Raw genomic sequence first — 25,226 nt, 5'->3', positions numbered from 1 at the left:
TTTTGTGCCATCATGGGATGGATCTGCCTATTCTGCACCCTATACCCTGCAAGTAAATGCACGTATGTCATTTACTTCTTCCATTTCTCCGTTCTTTGTTCTTTAACATGAGTGGGAGCTATGTGCTTAGGTGCCATTAGAACATCTTGGTCTCTCATCTGGAGCTAAACATATCTGTACAATCTGGACTTCTCTGTGAGCTACTCTGGAAATGTTACTATCAAAGCCTTCAGACAAAAGGATTTACTTTGTTGAAGGTGGTATTTCCTTTCTTTAGAAGTACAGAAAACTCTTATGCTTGTGGCTTGCTGAAACTGGCTGCTGAATTTCTTATTTATGGAACAAGGTCAGGTATTGTAATTGATATACAGATTTTTGATTAAGGTAAATGAAAAGTGAACATTCTGTCATTTAAAAATTGAGTGGTTGCAAAACTATGGCAAAATCCATGCTTTTGTTGTTGCAGTGGAACATTTTGTTTCCTGCAGGCATCACAGGGTTAGTCCTGTACCTAACCTTGTAGCTTAGGAACACATTCCTCAAATCCTTGGCTCCCTTATACAAGTTGTCTAATTTGAACCCTTAGTTCCTGAGTGGTATGTGATTAGGTGCAGAACACTATATTCTGAGCAGCCTAGGTAAGTGATTAGTCCAGTCTAGTCTATTTCAGAAACACTTGAGATGTGTTAGCAGATAACTATGCCCATGATACTAAGATTTGTTGAGAGCCTGTCGTGTATTAGCCTTGCCAGGCCTTCCCCTGAGAGAACCAGAGGAGCAGAACTACATGGTACAGGCAACCAAGACATGGTAGGTCTAAGCAGGTTCTGTAAGAGAGCTGAGTTATGTGCATGGGCAGAGCTAGGGTGCGACCACGCAAATGTCTGTATTTGCATTAATGTCAGTGCAGTGCCTGCACAAATGGGCAAGTGTTCAAAGACAGCTGTCCAAAATTAAGGGGAAATACATGTAACAGTGCCTGTTTGGTTAAGCCAGCAAAGGATGCTCACTGTCCTGCTAGTTTCACCCTTGTGTCTGCAGAGAGTTGCTGTATATTTTACTTTTCTTTTCATTGGTGATTTCTGAGTCAGATCTGATTTAGGTTCCTATGTTTGTCTATATTTAGATCTTCATGTTGAATTAAGTTACTGTCACCTTGGTCATGTGACACTTTAAAAAAAAAATAGAAATCCTTTAGGCAATGGACAGATCTGATGGGTCAACAGATTTGCTTCATACTGTTACATGAGAGCGTCTGATCTTTTGGGTTTTATCAGAGTAATATCCACAGGCCTGGGCTGGGGAATGGGGGTTCACTGTGCTCTAGGGTGACCTTACTTAAATACAGGTGATCTAAGGACTTGGAAGAAAGAAGAAACTTTGAAGGCTTCCTTAAACTATTAGATAAATTCACTAAAGGCATTGAAATGCAGGTGACATACTGGTGTGTGGACAATTAAGTTCAGTTACGTAGAAATCTGTGTCAGAAAGGAAGAGCAGTTGGGTAAAATGACAAGCGTGTGGAAGATGGTGGATAGTGAGATGTTGTGGCTCTAGTGATGAGTGGGGTGGGGGAGAGAGATCTTAACATTGCTACAATATAATGTTCTCTTCTGAACTGCTTCCTGCAAGAGAGATGGAGACCAACTGGTGGGAGAAATGCAGGAAAAAATTTCAGAGGAACTGCAGGGGTTGTTTTATGAGATTAGATTAAAGGAGCTATGAATATGTATAGCTTTGCAGGGGATACACAAGATAGAACTACAGGAAGGATCTCTGACAGAAATTAGAATACAAGTCGTTAGGAGAAACAACAAAATAGTAATTCTGCTATGACTTTTCCTTCCTGCTAACAGATGATGATAGCTGCCCTCCTGACATATTTGCAGTGGGATTTGAAGAGATGGTTGAGTTAAGTGCAGGGAATATTGTGAATGCCAGGTAAGTAAAAAACAAAACAAAATCAACAACAAAAACCCCAAACCAACCAACCTAAAAAACTAACCAGCCAACCAAAAAAAACCCCACAACTGTAAACAAACCAAACCAACCAAACAAACAAAACCCCAACAAAATGAACACAGTTTTCCCCAAAGCTACTGTCCATGATCATTTTTATGATCACATGTATAAAATACTCCCTTCCAAGTCTGTGGTTTGCAACCATGGCTGGAAATATGTTTCCTATTGACAAATGTCACTGGGATGGTGTTGAAAGTGCTCTTTCTTTGTGAACTTCTGTACAGTAGAATACACTGTGTTTGCTAAGTCTCTCAAGTCTATGTTGGCAGAGAGGAATTCTGATGGTTGAGATTGATGTAGTACTTGTCCTTAAAACCCTGTCTGCTGTTGGAAAAATGTGCTCAATGACTACAAACCTTATTGGCATTCATGTGGGAATTCTAAAATTGTCTAAAAATGTCTCTGTGGCTAATTGTATTTGTGAGAAGTATGGCTAGAGAAGAAGTTAAATGCAAAGCCTGAGGTTGGCATATCAGCATGTATTGTAGGCTGTTATGTTTACTGGTCCTTTTGCATCTGAATGGGGGTGGAACCCTGAAGATGTGTTTCCAGTGCTAATTCATCAGACAGTTATTTGTCTGTTTTGGGAATGACAAGTTACAGCAGTGCTTAGCATGGCTGCTGGGCTGGCAGTATATCTGCATGGATATGTTGACTTTGGAGAAAAGAAAAAGCTAGATCCACTGAAGTGAAGGTACATGCACCCCTTGACAAACCTTAGCTAAGCACAGACAACACTGGGAGTAGCCAGACACCTTCCAGCCAGAGAAATCCCAGAGAAGATCTCCTCTTCACTGTGAGCATAAGAAATCTTTCAAGTCATGAGATTATTATGGAAATTTGTTTTTACCGTTATGATTGCTATAATCACCTTCCAGTTATCCCCAGTGAATGGGTGAATCCAATGTCATGTGAGTATGAATCTTTCTAAGCGTACTAGACAAAATCCCTCACACATCCAGAAGCAGGATAACTCTATTTGTGTGCTGTGCCTGAGCTCACTGACCCTGCAAACTCTGGGCTAGCTTACAAGGAGGTATTATTGGTCTCTGCCATGCACAGCGACCAGCACTTCAAGTTCTACAGCCTAATGGGATGTCTGTAAACCTAAGGCACAGTTAATCTGTTCATTTTATTGACTGTATGTGGTTTGTTTTGATTCCATTAAATGATTTTATGTTTGTTCCAGTACAACGAATAGAAAAATGTGGGGAGAGCAGCTTCAAAAAGCTATTTCCAGGACTCATCGCTACATTCAGCTGACATCAGCACAGCTTGTTGGTGTTTGTCTTTTCATCTTTGTACGACCATATCATGTCCCCTTCATCAGGTAAGAAAAAGAACAAAACCAAACCAACCAACAACAACAACAACAAAAAAAAAAAAAACCAAACAAAAAACAAACAAACAAACAATACCCCTAAAAAACAAAAAAACCACACCCCAAAACCCACCACCCCAAAACCCACCAAACCAAAACCAAAACACCCAGCCCAACACAAAACTAACCTAACAACAAACCCCAAAGCAACCAAGCAACAACAAAACAAACAAAAAACAGAAAACAAAAACAGAAAACAAACACCAAACAATCAAACAAAACAAAAACAGAAAACAAAAACAAATTAAAAAAACCCCAAAAAAACCCCCCCAAAAAAAACCCAAGCCAAAACCAACAAACCCAAAAAACAAAACCCAATCTGTGTGTTCAGTAACATCTGCTGCTGGAGTGTGGTCAGAGAGCGTGGGAGTGATTTCTCAGCTTGGTGGGAGTCATGCAAACCTGGATTCTGGTCTTTGCTCAGCATGGGATTGGGTCATGTTTCCAGGCAGCAATAGCCTGGAGTCCATCTCCCTGGGTAGCTCAAAGGCCAGGCAGCTTCAGTGTCTTCCTCCAGTTAGCTGAAAAGCCAGGCATGCTCCAGGTGAGCAGTCAGTGTGGAGCACCTTGTTTGGATGCTGTCTTTCTGGAAAAGGAATGACCTGGGCTAGTAAGGCCAAGAATGTTGCACCAAGTGAAGGCAAGTGCCTGCCTCTGTCTGAAGGGCAGGTTTTATCTTCTAGCCCTGTCCATACTGTTTCCTTATGCAAACAGGGGTAGTTCTAGACTTGAAAACAATGGTGCAAAAGGTGGAAAGGCAGACAGGGGAAAGAGACCTAATTTTGCCCCTTGACATTTTATAGAATTGCGAGGTAAGAGAACCTAAAAAGTGTTTGTCTCTTCCAGATGTCATGGGAACCAGAACTGTGTGCTTAGTCAGGAGGGTGCAGAGCTGTGTATCCTCGGCTTCCTAGCTCAGCTGTCCATGGAGATTGACCAAACTCCTCCTAGAAGATTACCAACCCACAGAGATACTTGCATTAAAATGCCTTTGCCGTGGGCAAGAATTATGCAGGCTAAGTGCAAATGGCTAGGAAATGAATAATTAGTCAAAATTATCTTTGGGCATCTGTCTGACCTTAAAGCCCTCAACGATCCAAACACTCCTCTCTACCCCATGTTAGGGCACTGATTGGCCACTGCATTTTGTGATTAAAATATCAAAAGCTGCCTCTTTCTTCCCTGTGATCTCATATCTGCTAAAAAGATCAGAACAGAGCTTGTGCAACATCAAGTGCTGTAGGCCAGGCAGAGCAATGCAATCCAGGTAACTCTGATAGTCTTGCATTGCTGCTTTTCAGTAATCTTTCTTAAAAATGGTTTAAAAAAATTAATTTCTTTTTTTTCTGCTATGAAGTAGTCCAGAGGAGAATTGTTTCTCTCCATTTTTGACTTTTCATCTGGCGTACAAAAAATTTGAGTAATCCAGTAGGAAATGCATGGTTTAAATGGAAATCAGAAGCAGAACAGCACAGTGGCTCTGTTGCAGTTGTCAAACTGCCAGAAATTGGACGTAGCTGTTTGAAACTCAAGAGAAAAAGGGAAGGGTTTGATTTTAGTAGCCAAGTTTCATCACTTAATGCAAATGTGGTGCTATGTGTTATGTGAGCATAATCAAACCTAACCTGTATGCTTGCATAGTTTTTCCCATGTCTAGAAAAGGAAAAATGATCAGAAGTGCAAAAAAAGGCTTCTGTGCTTAAAGAGGCTGAAGAGATTTAGACAGAAGGTAGAGAATAGAGAAATTATATGAGACAATAGCTGGTTTATACAGCAGCGAGAAGACTGATGAAATACAAGCCGTTGAATTTACAGTGGGTTATCTCAGCATAACCTTTGCCATGAATACAAATCTGTTGAATATCAGTCAGGAAATGGGTAGGCAGCCAGCAGGAGGGAAAAACTCTTCAGAGTGAAAAGACTGAACATGTGTTTCTGTAGGAGTGCTTAAAACCCATTGTTTCATAGAAAACTTTGATGTTACTCCTCTGCCTCCCTGAGGGTGTCTTCTGGTGGTGTCCTGCTGTCAGGAAAAGACAGGAAATTAGAGAGGGGGAAAAAAGGTACAAAAGATGGGGGAGGAAGGGAGAAGAAAATGAAGAGGGTAAGGAAAGGGGACCTGTAACATCTTGCATCATTTAGAAAACGAATTTCTGAGAATAACTCAAGTAAGACATAGGAGTTTTCTGCACGTCCTGTCCTAAAATCAGTAATATTCTAGTCAGATCTGCTTGACTTCTTCCCTGGAAAGTAAAATTGTCTCACTGGGAAAGACATGCATGGTGCTAGGGTTGGCTACAACAATGATCTCATCATTTACTTATCTGATCAGACAGCCATGCTTTGTTCTTGGAGTAGCCTGGCTATTTGGGAGAAATTATCCTGAGAGCAGGTGGTCTGCTTTATCAAGTTATCTTTTTGTAGTGAGGTGTATGCTAATCATCACATTGAAATACTAATTAATTAGCAACATGGAGACCTTAAGTAATTTGTCATCAGTGTAGAACTCATTTTAGGAGTTACATATAAATAGCTGTATCCAATAATCACCAATTTTATCACATCTGATTTAATGAATTATGGGGTATGGTCTGTTCTTTAATTAAATGGAAAATCCATCACAAACTGTGTAGTTGGGTTTCAACAGATGAACACTAAATTGTTAACTGCCTGAAAAGCAGATTCCCATATGTTCAAAACTAAAAGGAAACATAATAGTAAATTTAATTATTGTCTTTATTTTAAGGGTCATGGTAGAGGTAAACTTGAAAAGTATATTCTATAGAAATTCCCAGTATTTCAGAAATAAGGTCTTGCTGGTCTGTTTAAAGGAGAAAAATATTTTCAAATAGATTTATTTCTGTACTATTTTATTATGCTTAATTTGAAACATAAGTATGTGAACATCAAGAAATTGAAAGATGTGCCTAAAAGCAGCAAGCTTTGTAGAGGGGAGAAGACATGACATCATAAACTGGCTTTTCCCTTTACGTTGCAGTCAAAGTTAATTGAATATTTGTCCCTGAAGCCCTTTACTCTGTTCTCTTTCTATTTTTTTTAATGCAGGGATGTAGCAATAGACACTGTGAAGACAGGAATGGGAGGAAAAGCTGGAAATAAAGGAGCAGTGAGCATTCGTTTCCAGTTCTATAGTACCAGTTTCTGCTTTATATGCAGTCACTTGACTGCTGGGCAGACTCAGGTGAAAGAGAGGAATGAAGACTATAAAGAAATCACACAGAAACTCAGCTTCCCAATGGTAAGTGTAGATGTATGTATGCTGAAAACATTGGAGATAAAGGTGGTATATTTTCGTCATGAAAGCTAGTCTCTGGCTGTCTTTGATGACAGGTCTTAAAAGAAGGCATCCCAGTGCCATAAAAGAAAATGGTAAAGGAAATGTTAACAAATTAAATAAAGAAATAAAAGATAGGGAAGCGTGTTTCACAGGAGACTAGATACCACCCAATATAGCACGTGCTTTACAAAAGTACTACTCCTTTCAAAAAACAGAATTCCTCCAGTGCTTGAAAATTCTTTGGCTTTGTGCAGTTTTTGATCTTTCAGAATTGCAACTTAATCGACAAGTCTGTAAGACTCCATGGATAAGCTTTTGGTGACTGATGTTAGAGCTGGAGAGCATGATATTGATAGCTCTCGCTGGCTCTAGTTAGTGAGAATTCCTGAAAGACCATCCATGCCATTCACTACAGCAATGCCTTGGCTGCTTCTGGTCGGGTGTGATATATCAGTTCTTGGTCACTGACATGGTACCCTCTGTTCCCTTTGTTTTGTCCTTGTGAATGTGTCACTCTCAAGGAACTGCTGGCTTCCCTCAGAGCGTGGCAAGTAGGAACCACTGGTTTCTGTGAATAACTTTTCCCCTAAATTGTGTGAAATCAGTCACCCTAGTGTTTTAATTCCAACTTGTCTCCTCAGGCCAGTAGATATCCCATAGGATTTGGTAGTAGGCTCCTTTGCTTCCCTTCATGTTGATTGCTTTAATTTCCACAACACCTTCTTTCTTGGACCTTTCTGGAAAGGTTCTAAGCCAGGGAGGGATTGGACCAGTTTGTGTATTCTGGTTAGTCAGCAAAAAATGGCATTTAGGTTGCAAAGCATAAAATTTTACCTTCCTGTTGTTTGTAAGGTTTAGAGGCTTGGCACGTGCAGCATATCAATCAGTTTTTTTATGTAGGAGCTAATACTGACAGACTGGATGTCCTGGACAGAAGATCTGTTCCAAATGGCCATAAAGTTGTGCTTATGGTAGTTTTTCCTTCTAATACTTGGTTAACTGTTTGATGTCCTTTACACTTAAAACAGCTAAAGGTACCTCGTGTGTGTAATGCATATAAAGAGTGCCCTCTAGTGCTGTGACAGCCACAGCCTGGAACATTTCCCTTATAAATCTCTGAATTTAGAGGTTTATAGCTGAGCTGGGGAAAAAAAAATAAAACTTGTTAGAGGATAGGATGCTAAATTTAGGACTGGAGTGAATTTTCATTGACATTTTATTTCATTACCTTTACAAAACTGTGGCGTGCACATAAGATCAAATTTGGAGCTTGTTCTTACTCAGGAGCTTTGTTGCTAAATTTGCCTTGGTACCAGAAGCACATTTTGTGTTATATTTAGAATATGTAAATATATAATATGTGCATGTGAAATGTGTTAGGGAAACAACCATATATTTTGAATATTCATGACAGACAAATTGTGAATATAAAGCTGGGTTCCAGCTTAGACATACCTTCAGGAAAGAGGAGTCAGAGTCTGGCACTCTTGTTTACAAAATTCAGCTCAGTGGGATGTCACAGACAGTGAAGGAACCATTCTATTTTAGCACAAAATTAATTTTGACAAATAGGATTTGTCAAGTAGGCCCAGTATTTAGTAATTCAGAGGGACTGAGTGCTACATTTCATTGTATTTTAAAGGTGTTGTCATTAATGTGGTTTAACATTAATGGTATTTTGTACTAGGGGCAGAACATGTTCTCCCATGACTATGTCTTCTGGTGTGGTGATTTTAACTATCGCATTGATCTAACATACGAAGAAGTCTTTTATTTTCTGAAACGTCAAGACTGGAAGACACTTTTGGAATTTGATCAACTACAACAGCAAAAATCCAGTGGAAAAGTAAGGCAGTGTGTCTCATTTTCTTGAATAACTGCATGTTGTCTGGGTCTTGTTCCTTGAGAGAGCAAAGAAGTTGCATTTTCAGACCCTTGTGTAGCACATGAATGCAGCAATTGGTTTAAAAATCAGAACGTTGTTTGCAAGAAAGTTGGTATGTCACAGTTGATACCTTCCTCATCTCTAAGTTACAGATGTTATTTATTTTAATAGATTTTTAAAGACTTCCATGAAGGCACCATAAATTTTGGACCAACATATAAATACGACGTTGGCTCAGAGGCTTACGATACAAGTGATAAGTGCAGAACCCCAGCATGGACTGACAGAGTGCTTTGGTGGAGAAAGAAACTGCCCTTTGAAAAAACAGGTGTGTGGGATCCTTCTTTATCCGAAAGTTGGTTTAGAATTCACCTAGAACCCACTTAAGGGGATTTAATCTGGTGAATGGTGCTTTACTCAAGGAGATGTTCTTTCAGCCTCACTGGATTAAGTTTCTGAGATGGAGAAAGCCCTCTCTTCTTCAGTGTGTGAACAAAGGCTTCGTGCTACAGATCGAAAAGGTGCTGGGTGCTCACTGAGGGACTGAAAACAGTCCAGCTGTAGTAATACACAAGTAATTCTGTTGTTTTCCAACAGATCCATTAGTCCACGTAAAGTTCCCATGTTCTAATGGCCAGATTGTTAAAACTGCTGTTCTCAGTAGATGTATAAGCAGTTTCCTGTCATTTCTTCTGTATTGGTAATTCTTAGGAATATTTCTGCTAGTTCATAGAACTGGGGGAGGTTTCATTAATTAGTGCTTATAAAGTACTTTGAATTTATGAGTGGCCAGCACAACAGAAAGGCCATTTTCACTTGTTATTCAAAAGTTATAGTTAAGAAATAAAAAGTATTTCTTTGCATATCCAGGGGTAATTTTCATAATCATTCTCTCAGTCTGCAGGAACATCTATCCCCCAATGTTTCTAAAATTTGAATAAATTCATATTAAAAATGTAATTGCTGGAGAATTAATTTGGTCTGTGCCTGCAGATGTGGCTTTTCACATGACTGAAAACTTCTGCTAGGAATATAAGTCATACCATGACTATGTTAAGTGTAAAAACTACAAAGCAAAACTAGGGCAATCAGAGAGTACATGTCATCATGATACAGTTATTCACTTTTATTTAAGGAATGAAAAACAAAGTAAAATGAGGAGCTTAAACCATTGATAGAGATTCAATCCAGGAAAGAAAAGCTGTATGAGGCATAATAAGGAAGTTAAAACAGCCCTCTTATGCTGACTGTTTTCATTTTGGGAGAAAGAACACCCTTCAGCATTTCCAATACATATTCCTTATTTTCCATGGCAAGGCTTGCCCCTGGGGAGCTTTAGTAGTCAGGGTACATACAGCACACAGGATCTAACTAGCTGGTCTGCAAGAGTTAAGACAGATTCCTTTCTTTAGAGCTTGTAGGCCTCCCACAGCTGGCTCACATGGGTCCATAACTGACTTGTACATTCCCAGCCTTGCAAAGAATTCTTAGTGTGCTGCCAGAGAACGTCTAATTCTCCCTGTCTAATATTCTGATTTGCAAAATAATTTCCAAGTACAGTGTCTGTTTCTTTGCTCAGTAATGGGGTAGGAGGTAAAACACTAATATGACTCTATCAACCCAGGTCATACAGGTAATTAATTGGGTGACATTCAGGTCAACCATTTGGTGTCTTATTCTACTGATCAGCTGTCTTGGTTACACTGCCAGTCCTTTCTCTATTTTTTCTTTCTACTCCCTAATTTGTAAATCTTAGAGGATATAAGCTCGTCTTTGAATGATATACATACAAGACCCCACCTCCCACTACTAGCATCTGTGAAGAGCATCCTACTACAATAATGTTTAGCTGTTAATAAAACTAGCTTTGAGTGACTTTTAAATCACATTTTGTGCTGCCTAGCTGGAGAGATCAATCTTCTGGACAGTGATTTGAGTGCTGATACTAAAGTCAGGCACACCTGGACCCCTGGAGCCTTGATGTACTATGGGAGAGCAGAGCTGCAAGCGTCTGACCACAGGTAAACAAACAATCAGAGAGAGGACTGCCAGGTTAAAATGCATCATGTTGAATTACACCTTCAGAGTGAGGGACCAAGTCTGATTATAACAGGAATTACACCCTTACTCTGTGTTCACTCTCTGCTTGATGGGTTTTTTCCCCTCATGGTGGGTTTTATACCAGATAGAGAGTATCTACAGTCATGTATTAATTTTTCCTGCACTGTGATCTCAGCGAGGATTGGATAAGTTGCAACAGGTGTAGAAAACAAGCTTTCTGTTGCTGGGTTTTGGAAAAGCTCTGATACCTAAAGAAGCTGCTCTGATGGATTTCCAGTCAGCTTGCTGTGGGAGAGGAGGTTGGGACTGTGTGGCCTGAAGAGGTGTGAGCCAGGCCACACAGGGCCAAGTTTGGCCTTAGTCAAGTGTGGGGCTTCTGTGTCTCCTCTAAAAATGGAGATGAGAGAAAGAAGGAAGGAAAGTCCAAGACCAGTGCTTCTGATTGGTCTATATCAGTAACTTCTCTCTAGGGATATGAATGACCTTTCTATGATAAACTTGTTCTCTGCTTCACTTCTGAGGAACAAATTCTGTAATAAATAAAAAGGGACACTTTGAAAGCTCCCTTACATTCAGAATATTTGTCTCACCCCTTGCCTGCCCTGTGGAAATGCTACAATATTGCTCCTCCTAGCAGCACTCAGTGACCCCCAGTAGCTCTCTGTGCTTCTGGTGGTGCTTTTGCACGCCAGGACTGTTCTGTATTCCTCTAGCAATGGAAGAACATGCCTCTTGCAATCAATTTCTCCGTGTCAAGGCTCTGACATTGCTGTGTTCTGCAAAGCACAGTGGAGCTGCTGCTCTCATTATATAGGACCCTGAGGATGCAATCTGTGAAACATGGCTGTTAAACAAGGTTTTCTATTTCAGCAAACTTGAGTCCAAAACTGCTTTTTAATTACAGTCAGCAGGTTTGCTTTCCCAAGGTTTGTGCTAGAAAAAGGGCATAGCTGTATCTTTGTGACATATGGAAATGCATTATGATTCACAATGCTTATGGAAATAGTTCATGCTTCCTATACATTTTCCCCCTCTATTATCTCTTCCTAGCCCTGCTGTTGTTGCTCTCATATATTCTGGTAATGTGTATTCAAGAGCCAGGTCTATTGCAGGTAGAAGGCAGCAAATTTGACACAGTAGTAAGAGCAGCCATCCCAGTCATTGCTCTGTGTGTAGGTGCAGGTGGAAGTCTGAGAATGAGGATTGCATCCACTGAGATGAGTTCTACTCTTTCAGACAGCTCTCTGTTTTATTCAGATCTGGCACACAGAGAAGTATTTTGTAAGAAATGGCTCAAGAAGCAAGTTTTCAGTGTTGGCTGTTTGTAATGTAATGGATTGGCACATATTTGCTACACGGCAACATTATACACTTAGAGTACCTTGTCCTTTTTGGAAGAAGACATGTAGCCTTGTCTAACAGAAAATAATATATTTCCATCCTGATTTATAGATGCTTGGGGCCACAGCTATTTGATAATGAGTGAAGTATCCCAGTGTTTTTGGTCTGTAGGTTTGCTGTAAGTGCTGCATACAGTTGTTATTTAAATTCCTTTATGGTATGTCCTCACTCTTACATTCAGCTAATGCAGGACTGAGAAATATAATAATTAGTGCTCAAGGCATGATCTTGGCCACTGCACAAAAAATGAAGCTTACCTGTCCTGCTTCTTGTCTTAGATTTTAATTTTCTATAAGCATTTATTATTTTTAAATAAACATTTTTCCTTTGTTTCTTGTAGGCCAGTGTTGGCTATTGTAGAAGTGGAAGTTCAGGAAGTTAATGAAGCTGCCCGTGACAGTGTTTTCCAGGAAGTGTCATCTTTCCAGGGACCCCTGGATGCCACAGTAGTGGTGAATCTGCTATCACCAACACCTGAAGAGAAAAATGAATTTCCTGAGGACTTGCGTACAGAGCTTATGCAGATGTTTGAGGATTATGGCACTGTTGTTTTGGTCAGGTGAGTTTGGGATCTGGAATGGCATGGCTTTTATGAAAAAACACAAACTAGAAGATCCCTTTTGTCCTGGCAGAGTTAACTTTGCATTGGAAGGTAGTATGGAGAATTCTTTTACTGCACATTGAATTCTTCATTAGAAATTGAATACAAGTGTTTTGAAAGCCTTACACCTCTCGACAACCTTTTAAAGAAATAATCTATCAGGTCTCTTGGCTGAGTGGAAGAGAATTTTATTCAGTACAGCACCATAAAGCAGAGACTTTGATGTAAATCATCACCTTTAGATTCAGGCCTCACTTCTATGCATTGCTGCTTCTGGTGGATCCTCGGGCCCTGCTTCACTTCCTCTGGGGAGGTCAGCTCTCTTCCACCCTCTTTCACACTTGGCAGGATTTCCTGGCTGGCTCTCCTTTCTGTTGGGGGTCATTTTGCTTGTTTGTTAACAGTACAGCTTCTCGCAGAGCTATCACCTGCTGGGCTGGAGAGGGTGAGTGTGATACCTTCTGGCAGAGTAGCTTAATTTCATTCTCATTGATTCTCTACAGGGCTCCAGCACAGCTGTGAGATGTCTATTTTGAGAAATACAGGCAAAAGACCTAACAGTTGACCTCTGGGAAACAGTACCAAAAACTTGTTCATGTTTATTCGATTAATTTATTAGTGGAGAAAGCCGATGACTTGTTGTGTACTTTTATGAAGTACTGATATAAGCTGAGGGTTCAAAAGCAGCCTTGCAGGAACAGCAGCACCACCTTGCTTGTGAAGAAAAGGAGCAAGAAAAGAACATGTTTTGGTGGATAGTTCTTGATTTATTTTGGTTTTAGTTGCTTTAGATATTGGTGGAATACTAGTCTTGGGAACATCACATGTCCTCTGAGGTGAAGGATATGCAGAGCCGTGGAAGTTAGTCCAGAGGGAGTGTGGATATTGGACTGGATATCCTGTCAACAGCTACTGAGATGTTTGTCCTGCTGTTCTTGGGGCGATCCAGAAAAGGGCAGGGTGCTGGGGTCACACAAGGAGGATGGGAGAGCAGAGGAGCCCAGCTGGGATTCATAGATCACCTGCTCCTCCTCAGAAAGTAGAATTGTGAAGAAAAATACAACTAAAACCAAATGCATAGAGCTACATATGTATCTTGGATATAGATCTATATGATAGTTTTCTATCATGCTTGCCTTCAAAGGGTTTTATTCAATGGTGAAGTAAAATGCTTTTTCTCCTCTGCCTTTTTTCACTAGGATCAGTGGAGGTCAAATGCTGGTGACATTTGCAGACAGCAAGTCAGCTCTTCGTGTTATGGATATAGATGGTGTCAAAGTAAGATTTTCTCAAACCTATAATAATAATTTCATAACAAATTTCTCAAAAGTGGTTACTTAGAATGAGGTACTTGAGTTTTTACCTAAATCAAGTCACATTATTTCAAAGAAAGTTAGCACTCACAAAGTCCTTAGCTTTCACAGCTGCTGAGACTATTAATGCAGTATTTTAGTTTCAGGATGCCCTGATTTTTCATGGACCTCCTAAGCAGTACTTAGGATCTGGTCTTTGATAGCACTGCAGAATACATGGACTTGTTCATGGTTGTGGCTACAAACCCATACAATCCTGACATTGTGTGACTTTGTACTGCTGCCAAAGCACCCTCATGATTGTGGTTTGGAGATTTTTTCTTTCTCTTCACTGTATCAAATAGCCTCCTTCTGCTAAGCTGTAACAATATGATTCATTGGCTTCTATGGCAAATCCAGCATTTGCAGTAGGCATTTACCTTCCCATCCTCTGCTCTTGCTTCCCACACACATACTCTACAATTCATCAGCCCCCTCCTTTATGCTGACAAAACTTTGAGGGGCTGCCCTGTAAACTTAGCACTGAAGTAGTAGATTTAACTCTCATTCTTCTTTCATATTTGCAGTTTTATCTTTTAATTTGACTCCTGCCATTGATGCAATTTATAGCACAGACTGAAACACAATTGTATGCACACAGTGTGTGCAGGTGCTGAGAATCTGGGTTGGGAACTTTACAAACTAATTTTCCTGTCAAAGCTGCTGGTTTGTCTGCATTTCACCCCAAATGTCATAGAGCAACACACGTAAGCAGCTGAAATCCTAATCTGTTTGAAAATATACTTTCCTTATACATTAACCATCATATATGAGATTTTTCTGGTTAGAGTCTCCTTACGGGTGGCAGCAGGTACAAAACTCTTGTGTGTTTTAAAGCTACTGACTCAAAAATGGCACTCTCCCACACCAATATTGCTATCACAGTGTCATTTTGGTGATATTTGATGTTTCACTTATTTCTCCAGTACTTCCCAAATGCAGCAGCAGTGCTTTTGAGCTGTGAAGCTCATTTTCTTTCAACAATATTGTTACAGTCTGAAAACTTGGTTATGGGGGTAAGAAGAGTGTTTCCTTTCCATTTAGCTTCTGAAGTGAAGCTTTAGTTGCATCAATTTCTGAAGCAGTTGTACAACAGGCTGACAGCACTTGCTTATTCTGTTCAAGCATTCCTATCTTGTGATGGTGCTTGGCAAAGGGAAACACTTCTTTCTGTGCTCAGGTTAGAGGCAGAACAGTGAGGATCCAGCCCAAGACTAAGGACTGGCTAAAGGGCCTTCAGGAGGAAATTGCTCGAAAACGGGACAGCGTTGTCCCCATGTCCCCCACGGCAAACTCCCATCTGCTGGAAGAAAATTTTGACTTCTCAAGTTTGGAATATGAGTCAGAAGGTGAGCAACAGATTTCTAAGCTAAATAGTGAGAAATTGCTTTGCTGACTTTGGTTGCACAGAGAAGGTAGAGTATGAGTGTCAGTGGCACCTGAATTTGTAATGCCAATCTTAACTTCTTAAAAAGAGCACTGTAATTAAGGCCATGGCCTGACTCTGTGGAGGATTGTTACTTAGATCATCCTGTCAATTTAGTGTTATGCTATATGTTAGCAAATTCAATGTATGGTACAGCTGTCTGTATAGAGAGGCACTGTCATGAAACACATGGGCTGGTTACACAAGAATCTTGCCCAGCCTATATATTAAATTAACTGATAGTAGAGATGAATTAATAGGTAGTATAGAGAGACAGAGAATGAATTTGCTCATCAATTCTTTGTTATCTAATATTTTAATCCAGGTGATATAGAGGATGAAGATGATTATTTAGAGGATGCTCTGTGTCCACACCTAGTAGCAGACACAGCAGAAGATATGTCTGAGCGCTCTGGACACCACACATCCATAGCTCTTTCAAACAGATCTGGACAAAACCCCCGCCTGTATAAAGGTAAAGTATCCACCTTCCTTAAGGTAAGACCTGAAGGTTTGTTGTTTGTTCTCCTGTTGTATGTATTTCCCTGTTCATTCTAGGTTCTCCTGTAGTACCTATGCATGCTCAACTCTCCTTGAGTTAGTGACTGTAACTGAGGTACTCAGGCAAAAAGCAATTCAAATAATGAAACTTAGATTCTCCTTCTCTCTAGCCTAGAGCGAGGCAGGAAAGCTGAAAAATGCTGTTTTCCTTTTCTAGCCAGAAGAAATTAAGTCTTTTTATCCATTTGATGTTGTTTGGCACCAGAACATACAACAAAAAAATTGCATTCTATTTTCTAATTAGTGAGGGCCAAAGCAAAATCAAACCAAAGGAATCCTGTTGATTCAGTGATGGACTCAACACTGTCCTTTGAGTAGTAGCAGTGGCAGAGCAGTCAGGTGTAAGCTGGGAGGTTGTTGTGTTCAAATTTCTTCAGAGGCTTGAAGTTTCTCCCATGTTCCTATTTGATTTATTTCTGAAGGAGCTGAGGTTCATAGAATATATATACATACACACACACTCTTTCAGTTCTTCATGTGTTACCTTTTTTCTTGGTTACCTGGCTCAGTTGCACATTATTGTGAAGTGACTCAGTAAAAAGAAGATAAAGCTGTGGAGAGAATACTGATAAAAACCACAGCAAGAACTAGTCAAGCCAGTCATGGTCTTACAATGGGATGTGATCAGAACATGCTTCAGTGGCCAAGCATTGACAGGCTGGGATATGTATTAAACACCTCATTGTGACAGCAAGTGATTCAGTAGCTGTCATTCTGCACTCTCAGAAGTGCTTTGTCTTTTGACATAAAAGTGAAAACTTTAATACCTTCAAAGGTTGAGTCAGAAGCAGAGTTCAAAAAGATTAAATGAAATTCATACACTTGCACAGACAGATTTTCCAAACAGAGTGATTTATGGCTTTCTTGCCCACCTTGAGTCATAGGCTGGATTCAGTGTGGCCAGACCCAGAAACCTATCCCTGAGTCAAGGAGTAATCAGTCATTATTAAATACTGTGAAGTCAATCACTTTGTATTATAGGGTGCCTTGCCCTCCCAGCACCTCTGGCCTACTGTGTGATGATTCATTAAGCCACAGAGAATTGCAGTGAGTCTTGTCACCCACACTAACTCTTCTCCACAAAAAATATCACAAAGTAAATAGAGGTTATGGAATATAGTTTGAAGGAGGTCAGGGTGGGGTCATGATCTCACACAACTCAAAATATGATATATTCAATTAATCTTAAAGTGTCTTCAATTTCAGATTCCTCTATAAGCCTCCAATTCTGCCTGAGTAACTCCTAATTGAAGGTATGATTGTGTAGCTGGTGGTAGACACAGACGGAAAACAGTGACAGGCACAATAGTGTGTATGTGTGTTTCTGAGGTCAGGGAAGGGCACAGCCTCATGAAACTGATGTCCCTGCCAGCAGCCTTTCAGGGACGGAATTGAGTGGTGATGGCTAGTTTTTGTTGTGTTTAGTTTTACTGCCAGAACTTCAAACCGTGCCTCCAGGTGCCTGCATGACTCCTTAGAGCCTATGGATGAGCCCATATCTGCAGCTTAGAAGTGCTGCAAATGCAGAGAGCAGGGGGAGGGCAGGCTGGACAGACCACAGGCTCTGCCTCTGTGGCTGCCATCTGCTGCTGAGTGGGAGTAGGAAGCTGTGAGGCAGCTCGTGATTCCCTGCAGAGCACAGCTTTCTGAAAAACAAGAGCTTGTTTAAAAATGCCTGAAGTACTGCTGCTACATAATTCCTTCCTCATCTCTCCAAACCTATAGGAAAACAAAACTAAACCCAATGAATCTTGGAGACCTTAAGAACAAGAGCTACATAGCTGGGCAGCCATGGCAGGGTGAGAGGACTGAGGCGAAAGTCCTTACTATAGCAGATGGAGGAGAATAAAGCAATCCATACTTCTCCCCTCTCCAGCCGTCAGAAAGGCTTAGATGGGATGAAAGACTGAGTAATTAGTTAGCAATGTAAGGTGCAGCCAAGAGCTAGCAGATGGAGGCAGCTGTACCTGTTAGGAGATGTTGCTGGAAAGCAGAGATGTGATGATTGAGCCATTCAGACAGATTCTTCTCTGGTATAAAAACAGTTCTCCTGTGCAAGAAAAGGTGTCTAATCCTCAAATGGAATTCCTGTGTTGGGGACGGAAAGCAAGGGATTCACCATGACTAGCCACGACAGTTTGAATGGGAGCAGGTTGCCACCAAGTCTGGCTGTGAAAATCTCAGAATCTAACAAGGTGCCCAGTAACTCTGGAATCAGATGCAGGCATTCTTTGTGTTGGTGCAAACAGCTAATAAATGGTGGAAAAGGAGAAACAAAGAAGCATTTGACAAAAGGGTAGATGTTTCCTGCAGTGGGAGCAGGCAGACACTGGGGGAGAGCAGAACAGTGTGAACAGAGCTATGTCACGTTTCTGAGACCTCGCTGAGGCTTGCCACTCATAGCTGCCTCTCTCCTGATCTCCCAGATTTGGTGCATCTCACCCAGTGGGTATCTAATACAGATACTGTCTAAAATGTCCCTAGATGATGCAGACCTGGCCGATTTGAAGCGGGAGCTGGAGGCAAGTGGGGAATGCAGACGCAGGATTCCAAGCAGGTCTCTGTCCATTCCTACCAGGCCTCGGCCACTTCAGCCACCACAGAGGCCTCCTCCTCCTGGTGAGTTTAACTTTCTTTAATGTGGTGTTGGCCCTAGCCGAGCAGCTTTTGTCTGCCATTTCTGGGTGATAAAGAAAGTAATACCTTGTACTAAAATGTCAGGCTGTCAAGGTACTTGTACTTGTTTCCCAGCCTGTTCCAGCCTGAGTGTTACTGCCATTAGTAATGGGAGAAGTTTGTCTTTAGGATGACAGATACTCCACCAAAAAAAAGCCTTGTGTAAGGATAGAATGGCCCATATGTTTCACACTAGCTCACCACTCAGGTTAGCGAGTTCAGCAGCCACTTTGTGGCAGTAAAGATACTGGTATTTATGCCTGCTGACTTCTGAAGTCACTGAGTGTTTTCTTGCAGTTTTTTGGTTTCTGAATTAACTGTAATTAGAATTTTAAAAACCTTTGACAAGGTCAACCTTTGTCCTCGTTTTGAACAGTTTTTGTCCTTCTTTGCAAGCAATTCTTGTGTTTATGAAAGACGTGCAAAGTGGATTATGATTTTCAGTGTGGCACAAAGGGGAACTGATGCTCTTTTCCTAAGCTCTGCCCACCCAAGGTGCCATCCAGAGCCGTGCTGCTCCTGTTTTTATGGTTACTTCTGGATGAATACTAATTGCTAGATAAGCATAATCATCTTTGCCTCCTGTATTAGGCAAGCTATAAATCATGTTTTTCTTGCAGCCCAAAAGCCTCTCTTCTGTGTACATTTTCCAGACTTAAACTAGAAGTTCTGTGGTGCTCACCTGCTAGAAAATGAGTTCTTTTGGATTATTCCCATTAATTTTTGAGTCTGTTGCACAGAAGTGCCAACACTGGTATCTGTATTTCGGTGCCTAGAATGCAATGTTAATGCTCAGCTGAGGCTATCTAATTAATTAAATGAAATAAAGACTAACGAGGAAACTGCTTCCTGAAAGAGTTCAAGATTTTGGGAGGGTGATGGCATCTTTTACTTACCACAAATAGTTTCCAAGCACACTGGTCTTGCTCCATTGCAGATAAAATGTTGAATGTAAAAAGCCATTTTTTTATTCCTCTTCCAGCTGGAACATCAGGCAAAAAGTCCCCTTCAGATGGTTCCCTCTCTCCAGGAAGCCATTCCACCTGCTCCATCCTGGCAACGGCAAAGCTGCTTCCTGGAGCCCCTCAGCAGCCAGTGAGTCCTGCTGCTCAGCATGGCCACTTGCCATTGTCCTGATCTCTCCCATCTACACTGAGTATCACATACAGGATGCACCTGTCATACAAGGAAGGAAGTCCATCACAAGTCTGAGCTAAAACTGCTAAGATAACTTCTTGTACTGTAATACTGAACTGTACACCCTGTTAGGCAGTAGGAAAATTTTAATAAATTGCCAGGAATTAGGAAGGCCAAAGAGGGGGAGAGAGAATGAATAGTGCAAGGCCAAAGCACTGGTGCTGCTTTCTGACAGATGCTAACTTGAATTTTTAAAACCATCATCATATGGTTTAATTATTTTCTCACCTCTGTGTTGGTGGGCCATGCTAGTGCCCAGAATGCAGGAAGTCTTGACCACTGCCAGCAAGGCTGTCAGTCCCCTGAGGAGACCAAGACCAGAATGTGGAAATGCTCCTCCACTCCTGTCTTGCTGGATGAGAACCTTAATGCAGTGAACAAGGATAGCTAAGGGACTAGCTGTGACATTCAGGCATTGGCCTTCTGTCAGCTGGTAGCAAAGATGTAGAATTTGCTAAAAGATTCCCCACCCTTTCTTTAGTATTTATAGATCACTGAATAGACCCTGGCATGAATAGAATTTCACAGGTGTCTGATCTTAGCTGTAAAATTACAGGTGTACAAGAAAAACCAGTTCTCTCAAGATTACTTGTTCTCCTATTTGTTTTTTTTTTTAAAGCCTAAAGTCCGGACTGGAATAAGCAAACCTTACAATGTCAAGCAGATCAAGACCACCACAGCTGAGGAAGCAGAAGAAGCTATTAGATGTCTTATGGAGGCCAAAGGAGGTGAGCACAGCTTTCTAACAGACTTCTAAAAATCTTTAAATAAAGAAAGCTGTAGGAGTATTCATCTCACCATAGCCCAGATGCACATATTTCTATTCAGAATTTCACCTGAACACAGTCTTGTAAAATTGTACATGGTATTCTCTGTCAGTTCTGATAATATTAATCATTTTTTCAAGATGTTTAAAATTTTATATTTTGTAGTAGAACCTGCCACTTGGGAGTACCTTGGGTTGTTAATGTCCAGATTGAGTCAGAAAAATTAAAATATAAATATGGGATTTTACTAAACTGATGGTGCCTGTGTTAGCTCAGAGTTGCATAAAGGATATTTGCTGCTCTATTTACTGAATGCTCACTATTCCAAGCAGAACTACAGAGCAAATGCAGCTCTAGGAGAAATAACGTGGATTCTGTTCACATTTGGGCAGCAAGTATAGCTGTAACCTAGATAAAAGCTTGCACTACTTCAGCTTGAATAGCTAAGCTAAAAGGCTACTCTGTGTTTAGGCTCTCTGTGTAGTCCCTGGAGAAGAGAGCTTCTTGCAAGGGCAAGTTAGAGCACAAAACAAGCTTAGGTACTGTGAATGTACCCCTCAGGGTTGCATGCAGTCTTTCTGCTGATGCTGTGTGAATGAGAATGGCTACCTGAGTTTGCAAGGCTCTCAGTTTAGGAGAAAATCATCTCTTTTCATTTATACATAGACCTAATGCAGTCTGGAATAATCCCATTTATTTAGAAATACCATAAAGGCATCTTGGTGTTTGTTCCTTAGTGCTGTTCATTTCATTTTGAAATCAGATTTACTCTCCATTGAATTTGAAACTCACATTCACTTGGTGTGGGTAAGAAAACTAGTCTGGTCAGCATCACTTCCAGTCACTTGTGCTGTACCACCAGTAGGCATTTACAGTTTTTCCCAAAGTACTCTACAAGATGCCCTTGCTATCATTAACTTGATTTTCCAGATAATGGCAAAAGGAGACTCAGAGCTTGAGCCCAGTACTCCTGAACCCCAAGCCAGTGTTTTTTCCACTTGACCAAATGGTGGTGCAGCACTGCTGGTTTGGCATGAAATTATTTCAGACAGGGAAGTTTTTGCCTAACAGCCTCTTACAAGATTGCAAAGGAGTGTGCTTATTTCTAACAAACACCTACCTTCTTGGCCTGAGTTGGCCCTATAGCCATGAACATTTTGGGAAACATGACTGTGAACAAAATTATCTTGAATCTACATTCTGATCAGGCCAAGATGCAATATTTGGTTTTGCTTTTCAGGACTACAGGAAGATGCAGTAAAGCCTGTTCCAACCAGAAACCAAACTTCCTCCAAACCCGAGGCTCTTCCCAGCATCACAAAGTCAGCATCATTTCAAGGGTCACAGGCAGGAGCAGCACCTGTGCCTCACCGTCCACCACCCAAAGTTCCAACTGCGAAGAAGCCAGTGCCCCTGCAAAGGACTGGAGTCAAGGTGGAAAATGTAAGAGAGTTGCAAAATGCATACAGCTTCCATTACACAGTGTGAATGATGGAGGGGTGTGCTGGTTGTCATTTGTCAGCAGTCCTGTCATGGCAGCAGGTGCTGGAATGATTCTTTGTATTAGAGTCACCAAGGCATAAAAATGCAAGAAAGATCAGAAAGAGAGCCATATTCAGCTTTTCTATTTGTCAGTCCATTCTCTTACTTTTCTTCCAGTTTGTCTAAACCTTGTCAGGATTTAAGACTCATTTGTTCTTTATCACAGTGACTACTTTTGACCATGAGTGGTCTGCTCTGTCATGATTTGAGGCAACTTCTTCACCAGTTGTGTCCTGTGTCCTTGCTTGCTTTTCTTGCACACCTTGTAATGGGATTCAGCCTTTCAGTTTGAATTCAGGAGTTTACTCAAGAGTTCATATTCTCAAAAATACAAAGCTGTAGGTGTTCAGGTTTTAATCTATGCCAGGTCTCTGCGATGGAGACAATAGTTCACCTCTAGAGCTGCTAAAATGATTATCTTATTTGTAAAGCAATTTAAGTACAAGAGAAGGACAAATATAACCTTTTATATTCTTCCTTTGACAGAATCTCTGCTAAGGAGGCTCTCTTCTAAATTGTTAGGATTCCTGCCTTATCTTCCTTTGGTAAAGGAATTCACCCTTCTCTATAATGAACTTTGTGCCATCTTTACTTAGCAGATTCACCCAAAAACCCAAGTCAGAGAGCACAGTCCATGCCAATGAGTGGTCAGTTTGTTTTGTTTATGTTGTCACCATTCCCTGGTCACTCCTGAAAGGTGCTGAGAGGGAGCTATTTTGAGAGGTGCTATTTTGGTGTTACTTACGTGAGAGCTTCTGCAGGAATAGATCTGTTTCAGTTTGACTCTGTTTTGCAATTCTACTCCTTCCTCCATCTGCGGGAGGTCAGATGGGAGTTGTGTACCCAATCCACCTCTACCACAGTCAAATGCAGGCAACCTAACAGCACATCAACAGAAGTGGCACAGGGTATGTCCAGCATAACATACTAAATATTTTGCCTGCATGAAAAACTTGTTCATTATCTTTTAATACTATTCAAGAGTAATAAAGAATTTAAATGCTTTAATTCAATCACACTGAGTGTGAGAAATCTGAAGCAGTCCTTTCCCTCCTAGACTGAGATGGGCTCATTATTTATATACTTTTAAATTGTGGATGTCTGCTAGACCAGACTTTGAGAGCTTATTTTTATCTGCAGTTGCCAGCATCAGTGAGACAGGACAGAGACCTTAATGCATTTATTGGGTTAGCTTAAGCTAACAAATAAATAACTCCTCAGAACTCTGTTATTTTGGCCCAGAGCCAAATCCTAACCTGAAAGGGAGGTGGTCAGAAAGGGCTGTGAGTGAATAGGCTGCAGGGTCCTGGTCCTCCACTAGCTCTCTGTAAATGAAGACAGGTGCAAGGCACCATGTGTGAGCCCAGAGCCCAGCAGGTACAGTGGAGAACTGAGCTGTCAAGCCTCCTCCTTGTGCTGCTTTTCTTCCTCTTCCAGGACTGTCAGCCTTTCTTAGTAACATCGTCAGTAAGACTTGCACCAGTACTGACTCAGAGTTTAAGGTACCCTTTTTGTTCTCACATTTCTTCCTTTTCCTCCTCAGGCCACGTCACCAGAAGAGCAATTTGACCAACAGACAGAGCAGTCTCCTTTTGGATTGCTAGAGCCCCATCTAGGAGCTGGAGCTATTCTTAATCCAACCAAGGTCACTCCAGTCCCTAAACCCAGAACTGGGAAGCCTCAGGAGAGCAGGGGGAGCAGTGAAAGGCAGCCTTTGTCAGCAAGCACGGCTGAGGCCATTGTACTGCCTCCTCAGAACACTCCCTTTGCCCCAAAGGTGCCACCACGAAGAAAGAAGTCAGCTCCTGCAGCTTTTCACCTCCAAGTCCTCCAGAGCAGTGACAGCCCCCTTTTCAGTGGGGCATTGTTCAACTCCAACAACAACAACCCTGCGTTCTGCCCCCAGACTCACAGCCCTGCTGGCTCGGGTGCTACAGCCTCTGCCAGCCCAGGGACCAGCCCAGCTCAGCCCTTGGCTCCAAGTGCTGCAGAACTGATGGCAAAGCTCCAGGGCCCTCCTGTACCAGCAGGCCAGCATCCACAGCACTTGGATACCAGCTCCCTTCCAGAGAACACTAATCTTCTGGACCTGGACTTGCATTGTTCCTTCCCTCTTTCCACACAGGCACCATCAGCTTCTTCTCCAGCACACACTTCAGAAAATTTCAATCACCCCAACGTGAAAGATTTCAGTCACTGGGTTACATTTAGTGATGATGAAGACAGCAGTGCAGTGGCAAAAGGGTTCAACAAACTGCTTGTCTTAGAACAAAACAAAAATACCATAAAGAAAACAAATACTGATTTAGAGTTGTAAAATTTTGCCTCCTTAGTGTTCCTACAGAAATCATAATTATGATGCAAAATAAAAATTCTTTTTTTATTTAATAAAACAGATCATCTGTCCATGCGACATTTCATTTTCATGCTTGAAGATACTGCCCCTGGAGGGAAGTATATAGAGCACATACAACCTAACATTATCTACAGTTCAATTAAAAACTTCCTTATTCTAAGTTATTTCTTTTCATTAATCCACCTTAAGATGTTTTATTTCATTTCAGGTACAAATCATATGCAAGAACAGGTAATGATGTATGGAAAAAAAGACATTAAGAAAAACATTTTCCTGTGAAATGTGTATTTTAATCCATTTCTGTTTTTGGAAATAAAGCATTCTTACTTCGAAGAGTTAGACTGCCACAGTTATTCTGGAATGAACATCCAAAAGGGGAACGTACACCATGATAACAGCAGCAGTAACACTGGTATTGCTCTGCTACAAGTTTCCAAAACTCACCCTGGTTTTTTTCACAACAAGCCCATGTCCAACAACATACTTTGAAAAGTGACTGTACTTTTCCACGTGCTATTTCACTGCAAAGAAATGTTACAGGCTGCTTGTGCATTATCTGTGCAGATCCTGAGGAAAAATGGGGAATAGATGAAAGCAGCTGATGCCACAGGTATTGGCTTACGGATGACTTATGCTGAAAGCAGTTCAGCAATTGAGTAGTTGTGTCCCTGTTCCCATTCTGTGTCTTCATAAGCAAATG

At 41.1% G+C, this 25,226-nt stretch overlaps 1 protein-coding gene across 3 annotated transcripts in view; it reads left to right on the top strand.

Moving 5' to 3' along the window:
• Window positions 1–24,859, top strand: part of SYNJ2 (synaptojanin 2) — a 67,522-nt gene extending 42,663 nt beyond the window's left edge. For all 3 annotated transcript variants that reach the window (XM_085055771.1, XM_085055773.1, XM_085055774.1), the window contains 15 exons: window positions 1,857–1,941; window positions 3,212–3,352; window positions 6,470–6,662; window positions 8,389–8,547; window positions 8,758–8,914; window positions 10,490–10,607; window positions 12,389–12,607; window positions 13,849–13,927; window positions 15,182–15,350; window positions 15,753–15,902; window positions 18,473–18,607; window positions 19,647–19,759; window positions 20,481–20,589; window positions 21,869–22,071; window positions 23,714–24,859. In XM_085055771.1, coding sequence (XP_084911897.1) covers window positions 1,857–1,941; window positions 3,212–3,352; window positions 6,470–6,662; window positions 8,389–8,547; window positions 8,758–8,914; window positions 10,490–10,607; window positions 12,389–12,607; window positions 13,849–13,927; window positions 15,182–15,350; window positions 15,753–15,902; window positions 18,473–18,607; window positions 19,647–19,759; window positions 20,481–20,589; window positions 21,869–22,071; window positions 23,714–24,487 — 2,804 coding nt within the window. In that variant the 3' untranslated portion in view covers window positions 24,488–24,859. The remainder of the gene's footprint in view (window positions 1–1,856; window positions 1,942–3,211; window positions 3,353–6,469; window positions 6,663–8,388; window positions 8,548–8,757; window positions 8,915–10,489; window positions 10,608–12,388; window positions 12,608–13,848; window positions 13,928–15,181; window positions 15,351–15,752; window positions 15,903–18,472; window positions 18,608–19,646; window positions 19,760–20,480; window positions 20,590–21,868; window positions 22,072–23,713) is intronic.
• Window positions 24,860–25,226: the final 367 nt, after the last annotated feature.

This window comes from Lichenostomus cassidix, chromosome 3, assembly GCF_008360975.1.
Source record: "Lichenostomus cassidix isolate B80296 chromosome 3, HeHo_3.0, whole genome shotgun sequence".
Taxonomy (NCBI): Eukaryota; Metazoa; Chordata; class Aves; order Passeriformes; family Meliphagidae; genus Lichenostomus; species Lichenostomus cassidix.
Note: the sequence above shows the minus strand (reverse complement) of the source record. Positions and strands in the feature narration are given on the sequence as shown.